The sequence below is a fragment of the Ranitomeya imitator genome, chromosome 2 (assembly GCF_032444005.1).
Source record: "Ranitomeya imitator isolate aRanImi1 chromosome 2, aRanImi1.pri, whole genome shotgun sequence".
NCBI lineage: Eukaryota > Metazoa > Chordata > Amphibia > Anura > Dendrobatidae > Ranitomeya > Ranitomeya imitator.
Genome location: NC_091283.1, coordinates 167,197,611 through 167,218,104, shown reverse-complemented (window position 1 = coordinate 167,218,104; position 20,494 = coordinate 167,197,611). Strand labels below are relative to the sequence as shown.

Sequence of the window (20,494 nt, the reverse complement as noted above, 5' to 3'; positions counted from 1 at the left end):
GAACAAATCAGCCTTTACCTTCTTAAGTGATAAAGCTGTATTTTTTTTTTATTTCAATAATTTGTACTGAAAAAAAAAAATTGGTCTGTGTCAAAAGACAAGACTGGTCTGTGCTACATTAAATACCATAACACTATCCCCTGTGTCTAATTTAGGGGCTAGAAATGCAACTAGGGCATTGGAAATGCAATTTACAACATGTCCATTTACAGCCTGTAAAGCTTGTTCTGTAGTTTACCTGAAACCATCCTGAAACAAGTTGTTGATTGTTACTTTGAATTTTGTAAAAATTCCTGTAATCAGCAATTTCCTAGAAAATTTAGTATATTTATGTAAATCATGTTTTCTTTCCATTTCACTCAAACCTTCAGTTTTCTGTTACAGATCTGTACACTCTGTTTCCAGCTTTTAGGGTAAAAAAAAAAGTCACAGATGACAAGAAAGAGAAAGAGCATGGAAAAAATGAGATGGAACACATTGAAGGAGTTAATTATTCCCCATCAGCGTCTTCAGAACACTTTTTTCCACTTTCGTCATCACTACCAGTTTTCTCTAGAAAAGGGGAACAGAAGACGATACACAAAATTGTGGAAGGGCAGCATAGGTTTTTCAAAATTTTAATTGGAGTCCATAATTTTGGGGTTAAAGACAATGTAATGCAATCATTCGGTAAAGGCCATCAATCTTATAATGTTCTGTTATCTTGATGTTTAGGATAAATTCCCATTACTTTCATCATGGCAAATTTTACCTCCCGATTTCTCAGGCTATAAATAATGGGGTTCAGCATGGGCGTCATAATGGTGTAGAGCACCGCCACCAGTTTGACATCTTTGTCCATGGCGTAGGTGGAAGAGGGCCATATGTAGCTGAAGATCCCACTGCCGTAATATAGAGCCACGACCATGAAGTGAGAGGCACAAGTGGAGAAGGTCTTTCGACGACCTTTGCTGGTGCTAATTTTTGTAACCGCAGAAATAATCCGGCCATAGGTCACCAATATAAAAATGAGGGGCCCCATCCCAGCAATGACGACCACTATCATGAACAGTCCCTCCCCAACTTTTGTGTCAGAGCAAGACAACTTGAAGAGCGGAGTAACATCACAGAAGAAATGGTCAACCTTGTTTGGACTACAAAAGTCAAGATGACATACAGAAACAGCTTGGACCACAGAGTTCAGAAGACCACTGGCCCAACAGGCAAGGACGATTTGAATTCTTACAGCCCTACTCATAATGAGGGTGTAGTTGAGTGGAAAGCAGATGGCCACATACCTATCATAAGCCATGACCGTAAGAATATAACACTCCACCACCATGAAAAGCTGGAAAAAGTAGAGTTGGGTAACACATCCAGCATATGAAATTGACTTCTGGGCTGTGACCAAAATTAACAAGAGCTTGGGGACAGTGACTGAAGACAAAAGAATGTCAACTGTGGCAAGGTTGGCCAAGAAGAAGTACATAGGCGTGTGGAGTTTTTGGTCCGAGGAAATGACGCTTAGAATGACTATGTTTCCTATCACTGTGATTAGATATATGGCCAGGAAGATAAGAAAAAGGAGGATCTGAGGATCCGCTGTTTCCGAAAGGCCAACAATAAGAAAGATGGACACCGATGACTTGTTAGAGTGTTCCATTGGACACAAGATGATCTAAAAGGTTAAGAGACTACTAGTATTAGATAGAATCGATTTATTTACCTGTCTTTATTCACAGTGTCATATTGGCCATCTAACCCTCATGTCCCATATCCTTTAGTTACCTCAGAGGGGCTCTAAAATAAGTCCTTTTGCAATATGATCTATTACACCATGCCTACTTTCGGTACTAAAGGTACCGTCACACTCAGCGACGCTGCAGCGATATAGACAACTAGCCGATCGCTGCAGCGTCGCTGTTTAGGTCGCTGTAGAGACGTCAAACACGGCAACTCCAGAATGATGCAGGAGCGATCCAGTGACGTAACGGCGACTCACTTATCGTTGTAGCTGGTTGTTAGCTCCATGTAAATCATTGCTGGCATTGTTGCTTTTGCTGTCAAACACGACGATACACGCCGACCTGACGACCAAATAAAGTTCTGGACTTCTAGCTACGACCAGCGATGGCACAGCGGGATCCAGATCGCTGCTGCATGTCAAACACAACGAGATCGCTATCCAGGACGCTGCAACATCACGGATCGTTGTCGTTCTCGTTATAAAGTTGCTGAGTGTGAAGGTACCTTAAGAAACTAAGGCACTCTTACAAAATTGGTGACCTTTACCGCACTACACAGAAGATGTCACCCCTCATGTGAATCTAAATGGGCCTTACGACTAATTGGAGACAAGTGCAAAAATACTACGACTAGGTTCCCTATCAGGATCTTTTTGGCTTGTGGACTTATGATTCGCTCATTCATTTGTACATAACTCACATTAGACACCCACTTCCGACCCCAAATTTATACTCCATCCCTCCTGATTTATTTTTTGCCCCTTCACTGCCACTAATGCAAATTTCTACAATTCTGATGAGAGACATCCGGACGCCTACAAGAAAAGGCAGTGTCTGTATTTTACAATTTCTGCCTTTTTGATCATGCCGTATCGGCAGCAGTAACTACTGGAAGACCAGTTATGTAATCAAGCTACAGTTGTCATAGGACTAGTAATTGTTTTGGCCAGTATTTTAAGACCATGGACCAGTATATAGCACAAAAAGAAAAAAAGAATCAAAGGTAAAAAAAAAAATATGTAGCCACAAAATCCTTAACCTGATGCAGGAGATTAATAATGGAGAAAATTATACATTCCCCTAAACAAAAAAAACAAAAAATAGCCGTAAGACCCCATGAGTAGTTAGTTCAAATTGCCTTACAGGATACCCCCACCATCCAGTTGCATACTATATAACTCAGATCTTAGCTGGTTAACCCCTTTAGATGCCATGGTCAATAGCATCTAAAGGGGTTTAAAAAAGGAAGACAGTTCTCTCTGTCTCTGCACTGACACCCTGACTTAGATTACAGTGAGATGGAGACTGAGCCATCCAGCTGTGTATGCCTAAGGCCTGTCCCACACATCCAGATAATTCCGGTACTGGAAAAATCAGTACCGGAGTTATCCATGTCCGTGTGTCCGTGAGCTCACATAGGCCATCCGTGTGCCTACTGGGTACCACACGGAGCGTGCAGGAGACAGCACTAGAGATAAGCGCTGTCCCCTGCATCTGGTGCTGAAGCCGCCATTCATATCTTCTCTCCAGCAGCGTTCGCTGGAGAGAAGATATGAAAAATCCTTTTTTTTTTTCCCTGTTTAAAATAAAGATCCCTGTCCCCAACCCCCTCCGACCCCTGTGCGCCCGCCTGCTGTTAATAAAATACTTACCCGGCTCCCTTGCTGCTTCTTCTCCTCGCCGCTGCTTCTCCTGTATGAGCGGTCACATGGTGCCGTTGATTACAGTCATGAATATGCGGCTCCACCCCTATGGGAGGTGGAGCCGCATATTCATGACTGTAATCGGCGGCACCACGTGACCGCTCATACAGGAGGACGCTGCGAGGGAGCCGGGTGAGTATTTTATTAACAGCGGGCAGGCGCACAGGGGGTGGGAGGGGGGTGGGGACAGGGATCTTTATTTTAAACACGAAAAAAAAAGGATTTTTCATATCTTCTCTCCAGCGAACGCTGCTGGAGAGAAGATATGAATGGCGGCTTCAGCACCACGTGGGGGGGACAGCGCTTACTGTAGCGCTGTCTCCTGCATGGCACTCGGACTGCACACGGACAGCGTCCGTGTGCGGTACGTGTTTTACACGGACCCATTGACTTTAATGGGTCCGTGTAATCCGTGCGCTCCCACGAGCACTGACATGTCTCCGTGTTTTGCACACGGACACACGGTCTGTGAAAACACGCTGACATGTGCAGAGACACATTGATTTCAATGTGTCTACGTGAGTCAGTGTCTCCGGTACGTAAGGAAACTGTCACCTCACGTACCGGAGCCACTGACGTGTGAAACCGGCCTAATAGGCTGCAACCAAAAGAAGAAAAAAGTGTATGCAAGAGAACAAATGGGATCACCATAACAATATTAAAGTACAAAAAAAAATAATTTTTATTGAGAACACCACACAACAATTCGTCTGATACACTGACTTAGCCGACCAGATTTACTATTTCCAGCATACCAATATACCAAGTGTGTGAGGGGTCATTGCTCTGTTAGGCTGGGTAAGACTACAGATATTTGGGGTAGATACCCTGCACAATTTTCAACTGTGAGTTAAGTGCAATGGGCTTTTTCAGCCTGGACACCTTGTTTTAGGTTGTATCATGTTGTCGTTGAGGGTATTTTTACCACAGTTTACGTATTATAGGTATACTATTATGAAATAACAGCATGTGTATACCTGACAAAGGGAAATTGGTTTCTGATCTTATTGTGCATTACAATCGATTTATTTATGTTCTAAGATTTATCTGTGTTATTGGTCTGAAATACTAACCTAGCCTATCGGATGTACCCTCTCTGGTATGCTAAATATGTGGGGTCATAGTGTTCTGTTTGGTTTATGTTAATTTATTGTTGGTTTAGGTGGGCATTTATATCTTTTGTCACACATTATGGCTATATTCTTGTAAAATATCAGCCTATCTATGACCTGGGAAAAAGGGAAACCGTGATCTGACAATATTGTATATCAAAGTCGGCCTGTCAGTGTACTTTTTTCTGATATTTTTCTGTAATAACTATTGTAGACCCGTTACCTCTACCCATGTGGTGGGGGCCTTTTAAGTATTTTTAATGTTGTTGTGTGGTGTTCTCAATAAAAATTATTATTTTTTGTACTTTAACCCCTTTCTGACCTTTGACATACTATCCCGTCAAGGTGACCTGGGCCTATCTGACCCTCGACGGGATAGTATGTCATAGCGATCGGCCGCGCTCACGGGGGGAGCGCGGCCGATCGCGGCCGGGTGTCAGCTGCCTATCGCAGCTGACATCCGGCACTACGTGCCAGGAGCGGTCACGGACCGCCCCCGGCACATTAACCCCCGGCACACCGCGATCAAACATGATCGCAGTGTGCCGGCAGTATAGGGAAGCATCGCACAGGGAGGGGGCTCCCTGCGGGCTTACCTGAGACCCCCGCAGCAACGCGATGTGATCGCGTTGCTGCGAGGGTCTCTTACCTCTCCTCCCTGCAGCAGGCCCAGATCCAAAATGGCCGCGGCATCCAGGTCCTGCAGGGAGGGAGGTGGCTTACCAAGTGCCTGCTTACAGCAAGTCACATCGCTGATCTGACAGAGTGCTGTGCTAACTGTCAGATCAGCGATCTGTGATGTCTTCCCCTGGGACAAAGTAAAAAAAAAAATTTCCAAATGTGTAAAAAAAAAATAAAAAAAAAATTCCTAAATAAAGAAAAAAAAATATTATTAAATACACTTCTTTATCTAAATAAAAAAAACAAACATTAAAAGTACACATATTTAGTATTGCCGCGTCTGTAACGACCCAACCTATAAAACTGTCCCACTGGTTAACCCCTTCAGTAAAGAAAAAAAAAAAACGAGGCAAAAAACGCTTTATTATCATACCGCCGAACAAAAAGTGGAATAACACGCGATCAAAAAGACTGATATAAATTACCGTGGTACCGCTGAAAACTTCATCTTGTCCCGCAAAAAACGAGCCTCCAAACAGCATCATCCGCAAAAAAATAAAAAAGTTATAGTCCTCAGAATAAAGCGATGCAAAAATAATTATTTTTTCTATAAAATAGTTTTTATCGTATAAAAGCGCCAAAACATAAAAAAGTGATATAAATGAGGTATCGCTGTAAACGTACTGACCCGAAGAATAAAACTGCTTTATCAATTTTACCAAACGCGGAACGGTATAAACGCCTCCCCCAAAAGAAATTCATGAATAGCTGGTTTTTGGTCATTCTGCCTCACAAAAATCTGAATAAAAAGCTATCAAAAAATGTCACATGCCCGAAAATGTTACCAATAAAAACGTCAACTCGTTCCGCAAAAAACAAGACCTCACATGACTCTGTGGACTCAAATATGGAAAAATTATAGCTCTCAAAATAAGAAATATTTTTTGCAATAAAAAGCGTCTTTCAGTGTGTGACGGCTGCCAATCATAAAAATCCGCTAAAAAACCCGCTATAAAAGTAAATCAAACCCCCCTTCATCACCCCCTTAGTTAGGGAAAAATAAAAAAATAAAAAAATGTATTTATTTCCATTTTCCCATTAGGGTTAGGGTTAGGGCTAGGGTTAGGGTTAGGGCTAGGGTTAGGGTTAGGGTTTGGGCTAGGGTTAGGGTTAGGGTTAGGGTTAGGGCTAGGGTTAGGGTTAGGGTTTGGGTTAGGGTTAGGGTTAGGGCTAGGGTTAGGGTTAGGGCTAGGGTTAGGGTTGGGGCTAGGGTTAGGGTTAGGGCTAGGGTTAGGGTTGGGGCTAGGGTTAAGGCTACAGTTAGGGTTGGGCCTAAAGTTAGGGTTAGGGTTGGGGCTAAAGTTAGGGTTAGGGTTTGGATTACATTTACGGTTGGGAATAGGGTTGGGATTAGAGTTAGGGGTGTGTTTGGATTAGGGTTTCAGTTATAATTGAGGGGTTTCCACTGTTTAGGCACATCAGAGGCTCTCCAAACGTGACATGGCGTCTGATCTCAATTCCAGCCAATTCTGCGTTGAAAAAGTAAAACAGTGCTCCTTCCCTTTCGAGCTCTCCCGTGTGCCCAAACAGGGGTTTACCCCAACATATGGGGTATCAGCGTACTCAGGACAAATTGGACAACAACTTTTGGGGTCCATTTCTCCTGTTACCCTTGGGAAAATACAAAACTGGGGGCTAAAAAAACAATTTTTGTGGGAAAAAAAAGATTTTCTATTTTCACAGCTCTGCGTTATAAACTGTAGTGAAACACTTGGGGGTTCAAAGTTCTCACAACACATCTAGATCTAGATCACATCTTCGGGGGTCTAGTTTCCAATATGGGGTCACTTGTTGGGGGTTTCTACTGTTTAGGTACATTAGGGGCTCTGCAAACGCAATGGGACGCCTGCAGACCAATCCATCTAAGTCTGCATTCCAAATGATGCTCCTTCTCTTCCGAGCTCTGCCATGCGCTCAAACGGTAGTTACCCCCACATATCGGGTATCAGCGTACTCAGGACAAATTGGACAACAACATTTAGCATCTAATTTCTCCTGTTACCCTTGGAAAAATACAAAACTGCGGGCTAAAAAATAATTTTTGGGGGAAAAATTGTTTTTTTTTATTTTTACGGCTCTGCCTTATAAACTCTAGTGAAACACTTGGGGGTTCAAAGTTCTCACAACACATCTAGATAAGTTCCTTGGGGGGTGTAGTTTCCAATATGGGGTCACTTGTGGGGTTTTCTACTGTTTAGGTACATCAGGGGCTCTGTAAACGCAATGTGACGCCTGCAGACCAATCCATCTAAGTCTGCATTCCAAATGGCGCTCCTTCCCTTCCGAGCCCTCCCATGCGCCCAAACGGTGGTTCCCCCCCACATATGGGGTATCAACGTACTTAGGACAAATTGGACAAGAACGTTTGGGGTCCAATTTCTCCTGTTACCCTCGGGAAAATACAAAACTGGGGCTAAAAAATAATTTTTGTGGGAAAAAAATTTTATTTTATTTTTACGGCTCTGCATGATAAACTTCTGTGAAGCCCTTGGTGGGTCAAAGTGCTCACCACACATCCAGATAAGTTCCTTAGGGGGTCTACTTTCCAAAATGCTGTCACTTGTGGGGGGTTTCAATGTTTAGGCACATCAGTGGCTCTCCAAACGCAACATGGCATCCCATCTCAATTCCTGTCAATTTTGCACTGAAAAGTCAAACGGCGCTCCTTCCCTTCTGAGCTCTCCCATGCGCCCAAACAGTGGTTTACCCCCACATATGGGGTATCGGCATACTCAGGACAAATTGTACAACAACCTTTGGGGTCCAATTTCTTCTCTTACCCTTGGGAAAATAAAAAATTGGGGGCGAAAAGATAATTTTTGTGAAAAAATATGATTTTTTATTTTTACGGTTCTGCATTATAAACTTCTGTGAAGCACTTGGTGGGTTAAAGTGCTCACCACACCTCTAGATAAGTTCCTTAGGGGGTCTACTTTCCAAAATGGTGTCACTTGTTGGGGGTTTCAATGTTTAGGCACATCAGTGGCACTCCAAACGCAACATGGCGTCCCATCTCAATTCCTGTCGATTTTACATTGAAAAGTCAAATTGCCCTCCTTCGCTTCCGAGCTCTGTCTAGCGCCCAAACAGTTGTTTACCCCCACATATGGGGTATCGGCGTACTCAGGACAAATTGTACAACAACTTTTGGGGTCCATTTTCTCCTGTTACCCTTGGTAAAATAAAATAAATTGGAGCTGAATTAAATTTTTTGTGAAAAAAAGTTAAATGTTCATTTTTATTTAAACATACCAAAAATTCCTGTGAAACAGCTGAAGGGTTAATAAACTTCTTGAATGTGGTTTTGAGCACCTTGAGGGGTGCAGGTTTTAGAATGGTGTCACACTTGGGTATTTTCTATCATATAGACCCCTCAAAATGACTTCAAATGAGATGTGGTCTCTAAAAACAAAATGGTGTTGTAAAAATGAGAAATTGCTGGTCAACTTTTAACCCTTATAACTCCCTAACAAAAAAAATTTTGGTTCCAAAATTGTGCTGATGTAAAGTAGACATGTGGGAAATGTTACTTCTTAAGTATTTTGTGTGACATATCTCTGTGATTTAATTGCATAAAAATTCAAAGTTGGAAAATTGGTAAATTTTCAAAATTTCCATTTTTTTCACAAATAAACGCAGATAATATCAAAGAAATTTTACCACTATCATTAAGTACAATATGTCACGAGAAAATAATGTCAGAATCACTGGGATCCGTTGAAGCGTTCCAGAGTTATAACCTCATAAAGGGACAGTGGTCAGAATTGTAAAAATTGGCCTGGTCATTAACGTGCAAACCACCCTTGGGGGTAAAGGGGTTAATATTGTTATGGTGATCCCATTTGTTCTCTTGCATACACTTTTTTCTTTTTTTCTTCTTTTGGTTGTACTCTAATTTTGTATGCAGTAGGTGATCCCTTTTGTTATTAGTAGATGGTGCCCACTCCAAACTGTGTTTTTGGATTGCCTAATAGGCTGCCTGCTAGCTTTATGCTGTAGGATTATTACAAAGTATTATATAAATGGCTTGGTGCACATATGGTGACCCGTACTACAGTAAAGGTAAGTTCACACGGGGCGTTTTTGCTGCTTTTTATTTCTGCAGCAAAATCTGATCTTCTTGGCAGGAAACAAGCTGCATCAAAAACTCATGTTTAGGTGCATTTTTGGTGTGTTTTTTGTGCGTTTTTTTTCTCTTTGTCCATGCTAAAGTCCTTGGATTTTTAGCAGCAAAAACGCAGCAAATAATGATACCTGCGTTTTTGCTGCGTTTTTTTCAGCACCCATTCAAGTCAATGGGTGAAAAAACGCAGCAAAAATGCTGAAAGAAGAGAAATGCTCTATGTCCAAAAAGCGCAGCAAAGCACAAAATACTGATCAAATAAAAACCCAATGTGTGTGCATGAGATTTCTGAAATCTCATAGGCTTTGCTGGTATTTTAAAAAGCAGCTGAAAATTAGCATAAAAAAGCAGCAATAACACCCTGTGTGAACTTACCCTAAAGGTACCGTCACACTGAACGATATCGCTAGCGATCCGTGACGTTGCAGCGTCCTGGCTAGCGATATCGTTCAGTTTGACACGCAGCAGCGATCAGGATCCTGCTGTGATGTCGTTGGTCGCTGCAGAAAGTCCAGCACTTTATTTCGTCGCTGGACTTCCTGCAGACATCGCTGAATCGGCGTGTGTGACGCCGATTCAGCGATGTCTTCACTGGTAACCAGGGTAAACATCGGGTTACTAAGCGCAGGGCCGCGCTTAGTAACCCGATGTTTACCCTTGCGAGGAACACGTCCGTGTCTCGCATGTGGAAACGAAGTTCTGGCGCCGGCACTACGGAGCAGAGCGTGCGGCTCCATGTGTTGCTATACGGCCACACGCTCCGCTCCGGAGTGCCGGCGCCAGAACTTCGTTTCCACATGCGAGACACGGACGTGTTCTTCGCAAGTGAAAACAAGCCCTTATGCGCATGGAGCCGCTACCACTGAAGAAGCATCCCGGACTCACCTTAGGTTACTCTCCATCTTTTTTTACCCCCCTAATGCTCAAAAACCCAGCAGGATCTCGACTGGATAATGATGTACTGGTGGACTAGTGGCTCCAACCCTAGTCACAGGTTTCTTTTTAAAGTTTTTTTTAGTAGGTTTAAAGGGGTACTCCCACTTCCAAGATCTTATCCCAATTTGTAGTAGGTGTAATAATTATAATATTACCATCAAATACCTTCTATTATGTAGTATAGTTCTTCTGATTCGCTATGTCACTTATCTCATGTGCAGGGCATTGCAGTAGCTTAGGTATTCATGGTTGCGAACACTCATACTGTGATAGTTAGCTGCTACTGGTCATAACCATGAATACCTAACCTATAGCAATGCCCTGCACATGGGGTAAGAGTTGTAGCGAACCACAAGAACTATACTACATTTCTAATTGGGGGTATTTTATAATTGTATTATTATTAGACCTACTACATATTGGGATAGGATCTTGGAGATGGGAATACCCCTTTAAGTGCTTTATAACTCACTAATATATTTTGTATATTAATGTATCACCATTTGCAAGAAATTTGCTTGCTGGCTGTAAATGAGAACACTCTTGTCAGCTGCATACTAATGCTGATCTCTGCTATGGGCCATGGCATCTCAAGAAATTAAAAAGCCGAGATCAAAGTTAGGGTTCGCTCATGACTGCGTTTAATGTTGGGGGGTGCAATGGGAGAAAACTTCGCATTGCACTCTCTACAATGTTAGTCAATGGGACAGTGCTCATCTGCGAGTCTTTCCTCGCCTGGAAATGGGGTGACGTAAATTTCGCAGCATGCTGCGTATGGCCATGTGAAACAGCCGAGACTCACCAATGAAAGTCAATGAGTGCGAGGAAAAAGAATCGCAAGGCACATGGACCATGCATGTGCCGTGCAATTTTTATGCACCCATCTCATAGGAAACCTGACATTTCACCAGCTGAATAGAGTAAATTCACAGGATGGACTGTCAGACTACAATAGAAGAGATAGATAGAATAAAAGAAACAAATGGCATGAGGTCCCCCATATTATTCTTAACCAGCTGATGGAAAGCCAACAGCTGGGGGCTGATGTTTATAGTCTGGGAAGGGGGCAATAAACATGGAGCTTCCCAGACTATTAATAACAGCTCACAGCTGTTTGCTTAACTTTTACTGGTTATTAACAAGGGGTGACCCACCCCCAAAAAGTGGGGTCTCCCCTATTATTAATAACCAGCAAAAGCTAGGCAGACAGATGTGGGCTGATATTAACAGCCTAGGAAGGGGCTGTGGATATCTGCCACCTACCAGACTGAGAACATCAGTTCTCAGTTGTCCCAGAAATAGTGCATCCATTAGATGCACCAGTTTTTACTCTTTGCCTCTGCTTTTCCCACTTGCCCTGGTGTGCTGGCAAGCGGGGTAATAGTACTGGAGTTGATGTCAGCCTTGTAATGTCAACATGAAGCCCAGGGGTTAGTAATGGAGAGGCATCTCTAAGAGTGCGTTGTGTTGATAGCAAAGCACACCAAACATTTGTTTGCCACTTTCTACATCTTTAACTCGCGATTCATTGCCTAGGCAGCACACAACCATATCATTATCTCAGATGAAAGCAGCACTCGCTTTGTATGCAACCTGCGAATGTAAAGACCAAAGTTCTCATATACTGACAACAAGCACAAATGGTAAGAATATACAATAAAAGGGGCAGGGTGATTTCCTAAGTCTAGCACTCCATACATCAGTATTACCGTACTTTTGGTTACGATGTGCCTCTTATTAACTTTTGGAGCATTATTGTCTGTCTGTGAGCCAGAAAAGCAAATCTGTGACAGCCATGTGCTAGCATAGGTTAGCGCCATAATTTATATCTATTTCTAATAAGATATGATAAATCTATTGGACCTTCTCTACTTCTTTTATGAGTTTTAAAAAAGTGCAATACTAAAAAAAGTCAAACATTTTTTGCGAAAATCAGGTTTGCACCCAAATTTGTGACATTTACAGGCCCAAATATATTAATATTCATTATTTTATTGTTGTAATTCATTGTATAAAAAGCTGCCTTATAGTGCATAGTACAATGCATGGACCTAAAGCTGCTCAAATCTTAACTGCAGTCATGCTAAAATTAGAAAATGTCTCAAAATTAGAAAAAAAAATACTGTTAAAAAGGGGAAAAATTATTCCAAATAAAACAAAATACCGGTAGGCAAAAATCATAGACGAGATGGGCCTATACTTTCTATTTCGAAATAAATAGAAAATTCTCAGAATGTTGTCAAAAGAAGAATCCAACTGTTCAGTAATTAACATGTGTAAAAAGTAAGTGCACCCCCTGTTGTTACTCTGCAATCTCTGGCATCATACTCACAGTCTGTCCTCAGGCACACACCATGTGTCCTGTCTCTTTGTTCCTATAAAACCCTTTAGAGAGATCCCCTTGTGACTTTGTCACCTCAGTTACGGATAACTTTTCAAGAAGTTTAACTGCCTCAAAACTTTTCAGTCAAAACTTTTTAGACAGATTGTAAGGATAAATAAAAAAAAAACACAATAAAAACATATATTCTCCAAAAAGTCACGCAACTTAAACATTTGTACACCTTATCTGCTGCTTGCTGTTACGTGACTATTTTATTCCTCTGATTTTGCGGTACAGAAAACTGCCAAATTGCAGATAAGTAGCACACTAGTTGCATTTCATGAGCAGTTTGCAATAAAGTCTATGGCAAGAGTGTTGCCTGCAAAGTACGACCAAGCGACATAAAATCACAAATATTTGGAAAAATATTTAGAATTGAGAGTCCTCAGTGGTTGATAATATATATTTATATATATATAAATATTTGGAAACATTTTTCGACTCTGAGTCACAGTCGCAGGTTGCAACACGATGCCACAGAAAATCATTACCTCCAATATTGCAATGCGTCGCTGCGATTTTAGTGTCTAGCTGTAGCCTAAATCTGGCCTGATAGTGCCCATAGACAGGAGATAGTTGCTGGCCGACAGTTGTATTTCATGACTCCTCTATTGATATAACCACTAGGCTCTAGGGGAAGAAGAAAGCCGCAGAAAATACAGACAGAATACACGGTACTACTGGATAGATTATCATGCAAGACAGAACATTCAACCGGGCGGAACGTCCTACCATACAGAACATTCTACCCAACAGAACATCCTACCGGACTGAAAATCCTACAGTACAGAACATCCTACAGTACAGAACATCCTACAGTACAGAACATCCTACCGGACAGAACATCCTGCTAGACACAACATTCTACCCGACAGAACATCCTACCGGATAGAACATCCTGCTAGACAACATCCTACTGGGCAGAATATACTAGCTGACAAAACATCCTACTGTGGTGGAGATAACCACTACCCACCCCTTGTAGAAGAATGTGATAAGACCCTTAAAATCCCATACACATTAGATTAAAGTAGGCTGTCCAGAAGGAGCAGTGGAGGACACAGCTTCTGAGATAAGGGCCCTTCTGTGGTGTTTGAATCAGTACAACTAAATGTAAACCTAGGACAGTGTTGTGGCCACAATCTATTATAATCAAGGGGCATTTCACTAGGTACCTTCACACATAACGATATCGTTAAGGATATCGTTGCAACGTCACGCTTTTTGTGACGTAGCAACAACCCCGCTAACGATCTCGTTATGTGTGACAGCGACCAACGATCAGGCCCCTGCTGGGAGATCGTTGGTGGTTGGGGAATGATCAGGACCTTTTTTTGGTCGCTGATCACCCGCTGTCATCGCTGGATCGGCGTTTGTGACGCCGATCCAGCGATGTGTTCACTTGTAACCAGGGTAAATATCGGGTTACTAAGCGCAGGGCCGCGCTTAGTAACCCGATATTTACCCTGGTTACCATTGTAAAAGTTAAAAAAAAAAAAAAAACAGTACATACTCACATTCCGATGTCTGTCACGTCCCCCGCCGTCAGCTTCCCTGCACTGACTATCAGAGCCGGCCGTAAAGCAGAGCACAGCGGTGACGTCACCGCTGTGCTCTGCTTTACGGCCGGCGCTGACACAGTCAGTGCGGGAAGCTGACGGCGTGGGACGTGACATACATCGGAATGTGAGTATGTAGTGTTTTTTTTTTTTACTTTTACAATGGTAACCAGGGTAAATATCGGGTTACTAAGCGCGGCCCTGCGCTTAGTAACCCGATGTTTACCCTGGTTACCCGGGGACTTCGGCATCGTTGAAGACAGTTTCAACGATGCCGAAGTCTTTCCCCTGATCGTTGGTCGCTGGAGAGAGCTGTCTGTGTGACAGCTCCCCAGCGACCACACAACGACTTACCAACGATCACGGCCAGGTCGTATCGCTGGTCGTGATCGTTGGTAAGTCGTTTAGTGTAACGGTACCTTAAGGCTAAGTTCACATTAGTGTTAGGAGGCTTTGCGGAGGGCTGCGTACTTCCTCTGTTAAGCTCCGCCTACTTCCGCCTACTTCTGAATGCGTCCTGCGTACCTATCTTTAACATTGGGTACACAGGACATGTGGATGTATGCAGATGTGTTGTTTTGAAGCGCCTGCCGACTGCACGGGAACACAGCAAATTGCGTTTTGTGCGAACGGTTGGTGTGTCAAAACAACGCATCCGCATACATCCGCATACATCCATATGTCCTGCGTACCCAATGTTAAAGATATGTATGCAGGACGCATGCAGAAGTAGGTGGAGCTTAATGGAGGATGTACGCAGCCCTCCGCAAAGCCACCGAACGCTAATGTGAACTTAGCCTTAGTGATTGCGAAAAAGTAAACCCAGCCTGAAGATAAATAGTCACTTACTCCAATCTGGGTCTGAGACCCCAGTTAACTTATTTTGATATTTATCTACAATCTTCGTAACTCATATATTCTTACTCCTGCAATTTTTTTAGAATGTTTTATGTGTGTACATTTCAAACAACCTTTTATTGAGTGATAACAGGTGACAAAACAGAGGTTACTGTAGATATTGAGAAATTATTTTATTCCTTTGGTCCCCAGTACTTTCTTCAGTGCCCGTTTCACATCCCTGTTTCTCAGGCTATAAATAAGGGGGTTCAACATGGGCGTCATGATGGTGTAGAGCACAGCCACCACCTTAACATCTTTGTCCATGGCGTAGGTGGAGGAGGGCCAGATGTAGCTGAAGATCCCACTGCCGTAATACAGAGCCACAACTGTGAAGTGGGAGGCACAAGTAGAGAAGGTCTTAGAACGACCTCTCGCGGTGCTAATCTTTGTAACAGCAGAAATGATCCGGCCATAGGTGACCAAGATGAAAGTTAGTGGCCCCATCCCAGCAACCACGACTACGATCAAAAATAAGGCCTCGCCAAGACGAGTGTCAGAGCAAGACAACTTGAATAGGGGAGTAACGTCACAGAAGAAATGGTCTACTTTATTTGGACCACAAAAATTAAGACGAGAGATTGAAATAGCTTGGACCAACGAGTTCACAAGTCCACAAGCCCAGCAGGCAATGACTGATCTGATCCTTACCTCCTGGCTCATTATGAGGGTGTAGTTGAGAGGGAAGCAGATGGCTACATACCTATCATAAGCCATAATTGCAAGGAGGTAGCACTCTGCCACCACAAAAAATTGAAAAAATGAAAGTTGAGTGACACAGCCTGAAAAAGAGGTAGCCTTCTGACCAGTGACCAGAATGATCAAAAGCTTTGGGACGGTAACGGAGGAGAAGATGATGTCGATAATGGAAAGGTTGGCTAAGAAAAAATACATGGGGGTGTGTAGCCTCTTGTCAAAGGAAATGACACTTAGAATCACAATATTGCCGATAATTGTGATGAGATAGATGCCAAGGAAGACAAGGAAGATCATAAGTTGAGGCTCTTCTGTGTCACATAGACCCACAACCAGAAATATGGACACTGATGACTGGTTTTCAGCTTTTGCCATGAGTTTTCTGGAGATTTGGACAACAAGTTAAAAAAATTACAAAAAAGTCTGCAAAAAAGTTCCCATTAAATCTCTTAAAGTTTTTGAGATGGCCACAAACTAATCAAACCCACCAAGATTTCTAAAAACAGATGCCCATGTATGCAATAAGATGGGTATGAATTATGTCTCTAGGTAGACTTGTGATTGAAATTTTGGGTAAATCCTGGTCATTAGCTGTAACAGCCTCCATAAAATATGTAAAAACATGACTGAAGATTAAAACTCATTACCATTATATACTGCATAGATATTGTATGATACCTGTTATTAGACCTTGATGCCTTCTCTCTTCACAAATAGTCATACAATGTGATTGTCATTAGATTAGGTCATCCTCAGATTTTGAGATCCATCAAGTTCCTGGAAGGTTGATAAATATTGTTGGTTACTATGTTACATGTTGTTCATACAACTTGACTTCATCTTACCTTGATACCATCTCTGCCCATGTAGAAGTCCATCATTAAGGTTTGTTCTTCTGTGGAATTTTTTTTATTTATGATGGAATCGGGACATCTCCCTCATTGGTGTGGCCAGTCCCTAACCACGAGTACCTGTCATTAAAAATAAAAAAAATATATATCCTCCTCCAATCTCACTCTTGCTGTTGCACTGAAATATTGGGTTAGAATCTGCAGCTGCATCTCCCTCCTCCCTCTCATCTCTCTCTTTTACTAACTGTTCCACACTCTATAGATTTTTTTGTGGCTGAGGAAAATTTTCAAAAGTTACAAGTAAAGAAAAGAGGGGACTAGACTGCCAACTGGGTGAGGATGAAGAAGATGCCACCTTTCCTTATATTTATAGCATTCCTACAAATTAGAAAATTACAACTCAACTCAACTATATCCAGGACAACCCACAATTTTATGCTGATGGTAAGAGTAGGTGTATTTGGCGCTGCTTATCTAATTCATGAATTTCAGAAGAAATAAAAAAATGATAAAGTTATATCTGGTAGAATCAGCACCCTTTGTTGCACATTAATCCCACAAATGGACTTGTATGATCGTTTGTATTATTTGTTTATTTTCCTCCACATCATTGCTTGCTGTCAGGAAACGGAAACATCCTTGTTACCATTCAAAGGCTGTAGAACCCATTCTGACTAGCTGCTTCTTACATATGTGCAATTAATAACAAATTTACCGGTCCAGAACACTGACCTGTGCCTCACCAGCTGTTACAAAACTACAAGTCGCAGCATGCGTAGGTTTATGGTTTTGCAAGCGCAGTAGAGCTATAAATCAGAGACCGTTGTCCCATGAATGCAGCAGCGCAAATCTTATTTTCTGTCTTGAACTGCAATATTGATGGCTGGGGTGATGTTAGCAAAAGAGGATCCAGAAAGATCAGCAAACAGAGGTTTTGTTGCTGGTTTATCAACCATTGTGGATTATCAGATAGAAAAGGATCCATAAAAAAGGAAAAAAATATATAAAATACATACATGCAAAATGCATAAAAAGCATCATAAAAAAAAATTCTAAAATGACGTAAAAAGTAAAAAACATATTTATATAAATATGACAGGAAAAAAAAGAAATGTAACATAAAAAAATTAACCATAATTGTATAAATAGCAAAAAATAAAGAACAAAATTCTATAATATATATATATATATATATATATATATATATACATATATATATATATATATATTAAAATTTTATGTCATTTTATAATTTTTTTTATGCTTTTTTGAAGCATTTTGTACATTTTTTAATTTATATATGTTTTCCTTTTTATGTACGCTTTTTTATCTGATAATCCACAATGGTTGATAAACCAGCACTTTTAATACCTCTGCTTGCTGATCAGTCTAGATCCTGTGACACAACCATGTTATTCAATTAGGTAGTGTTTACCTGCAAGCTTTTCCGGAATTGGGGTGAAGATCAATTTGCAGCATGCTGCGTATGGCTGCGTAAAAAATGGCCAAGACTCACCAGTGCAAGACAATGGGTGCAAGAAAAATATTGCACGGCACACGGACCATGCATGTGCCTTCTCATTTTTACGTACCTATCTAAAAGGAAAACCGAATTTTCATCAGCCAACTACAGTAAATTCACAGTGTGAACCTTCAGAATAGAATAGATAGAATAGATATATTGATAGATTAGATAGTAAGAAAGATGTCAGTGACATATATAATTAGTGCAGCGTATGTGTACTTTACTGTACATGTATTTAACTAATAAATAAAGAAATAAAATAAAAAATGGTGTGGGGTTCCCCTTATTTGTAATACCCAGCTGAGGGAAAGCAGACAGCTGGGGGCTGGTGTTATTATAATGGGAAGAGACCGATATCCATAAAACTTCCCAGGCTATTAATATCAGCTCACAGCTGTCTTGTGTAGCCTTTAGTGGCTCCTAGTAAAAGACCGGACCCCTAAAACATGATGTGGCCCCCTACCTATTTTTAATAACCAGCAAAGGCTACGCAGACAGCTGTGAGCTGATATTAATAGCTTGGGAAGTTCCATGTTGACTAGCTCCCACCTGTCTGCTTTCCCTAAGCTGGTGAATAAAAATAACAGAGGGACCCCACACCATTTTTTATTTTATTTATTTATTAGGTAAATACAAGTATAGAAAACTACACGCAATATCTCACTGACATCTATCTATTATCTATCCTACTATCGATAGCAACTCTGGCTCATGGGCACGTACCCTGAGAGTCTCAGCTACCTTATATATGCAGATGTGAGTTCATCCTTAGGTGCATGGCAGGTGAGGTGTTAACACTATGTGGCTGAAAACCACAGCGGCATGCGTTTCTGCAGTGAGACAACAGTTGACCATTGATCCCAGCCTCGTTCACACATCTATTTTTCATGCGTTCGTTATAACCCTGCTTTTCATAAATAGAACGCAGACCTATTGTAGTCTACGGGGCTTTTCACATCTCTTCTCTCACTGTAGAAAAAAAAGAATTGAATCAAGCTCAAAAAGTGAATGGGTCTATGTAATAGACAGAGGCCATCTGAGTGCTGGCCATTTCATGTTATTTATTGGATTTTTTTTCTTTTGCATATGAAAAACACAGGTGCCACACTGATGGTAGCAACTAAGACACCGCCAAAAAACAGCAAAAAAATAGAAACTGCGCACTGATCCTTTTTTTTTTTTTCACATAGGAGTGACTTGTATTGTTCAAGATTATTGTACCTGTTTTATTATGTATACCCCTCCTCACATGTAAAGCGCCATGGAATAAATGGCGCTATAATAAAAATAAATAATAATAATAATAATAGGAGAAAAAAAAGTGTCTAAATGAGACTAGCGGGGTGGCTACCACCAGCCAATGTCGGCCACTAAAGGGCTGATGATCGGGCAAGTACTTTCCATTCAGTGGTCATTTATTATTCTGTTTAGACCTGCCTTACGCACATCCCATGTGTACAGAACGATCGGTAATAGATGGTTCTGTGCCACAGTCTGTTATTGTTCTCGGCAGCACTTGTCCTGTTTATATGCTACGATGTGCTGCCGAGAATGCCTTTTTTTTTTGCAGCAAGCTTAGGGGGCATTTACACCGGTTGATTATTGTGAATGAACGTTCCTACGAACAGATATTTGCAGATAATGGTCCGGTGTGAACATGAGGACTTTGAGGTGGATTTGCTATGGTTTTAGCCATTTGCTTTGCAAACAGTAAATTGTGATGTAAAAAATGGCAGCACAAATTAACAGCCCAAAAGAAAAAAAGAAAACAAAAGAAATATCAACTATAAAACATAAAATAATCCCCCATAACACGTTTCAATGACATTACAATATATATATATATTTTCAAAATTTATGTAATTTTTCTAGTTCAATCTGCAGTTAAGTCATATGGTAGGAACAACGCTACACTATATGGCATCCTCCTCGCTGCTGTCATGGATGTGACGTGCCTGGCATCATGCTCACAGTCTGTCCTCAGGTCTCCGGCGCGGGCTCTGTCCCCTGCTCTCATTTGAGCGTTCAGAAAACCCTTTAGAGCAAATCCCAAGTGCCTGCTCTGCACCTGGTTCCCAGGACGGAGACAAGGAAACCTGGCAAAAAAAACAAAAAGTTAATAAAAATTAAAAAAAAGAAAACTACCAAATTTTTTCGGGTTCCGTAAGACGCCTGTGTTCTATCCATGTTTGTTTCATAGATAGAACACCGTGCCCATTATAGTCTATCGCAGTCCACATGTCTGTGTTTTTACTTCTATGATTAATTGGTAATCTGGCCTGAAGAAGGAGCCTCTGTGCTCTG

At 41.5% G+C, this 20,494-nt stretch overlaps 2 protein-coding genes across 2 annotated transcripts; both read right to left on the bottom strand.

Annotated features, from left to right (window-relative positions):
- Window positions 1-383: 383 nt before the first annotated feature.
- LOC138666297 (olfactory receptor 5V1-like) lies at window positions 384-1,642 on the bottom strand. Its single transcript, XM_069754524.1, has one exon. It carries the CDS (start codon window positions 1,640-1,642, stop codon window positions 686-688), a length of 957 nt encoding a protein of 318 aa, XP_069610625.1. The 3' UTR covers window positions 384-685.
- Window positions 1,643-15,247: 13,605 nt separating this feature from the next.
- On the bottom strand, window positions 15,248-16,189 carry LOC138666296 (olfactory receptor 5A2-like). Its single transcript, XM_069754523.1, has one exon. The coding sequence runs from the start codon at window positions 16,187-16,189 to the stop codon at window positions 15,248-15,250; it is 942 nt and encodes a 313-aa protein (XP_069610624.1).
- Window positions 16,190-20,494: the final 4,305 nt, after the last annotated feature.

Coding starts and splice junctions, on each gene's coding strand:
- LOC138666297 (XM_069754524.1), bottom strand. CDS start 1,642: ATGGAACACTCTAACAAGTCATCGGTGTCCATCTTTCTTATTGTTGGC.
- LOC138666296 (XM_069754523.1), bottom strand. CDS start 16,189: ATGGCAAAAGCTGAAAACCAGTCATCAGTGTCCATATTTCTGGTTGTG.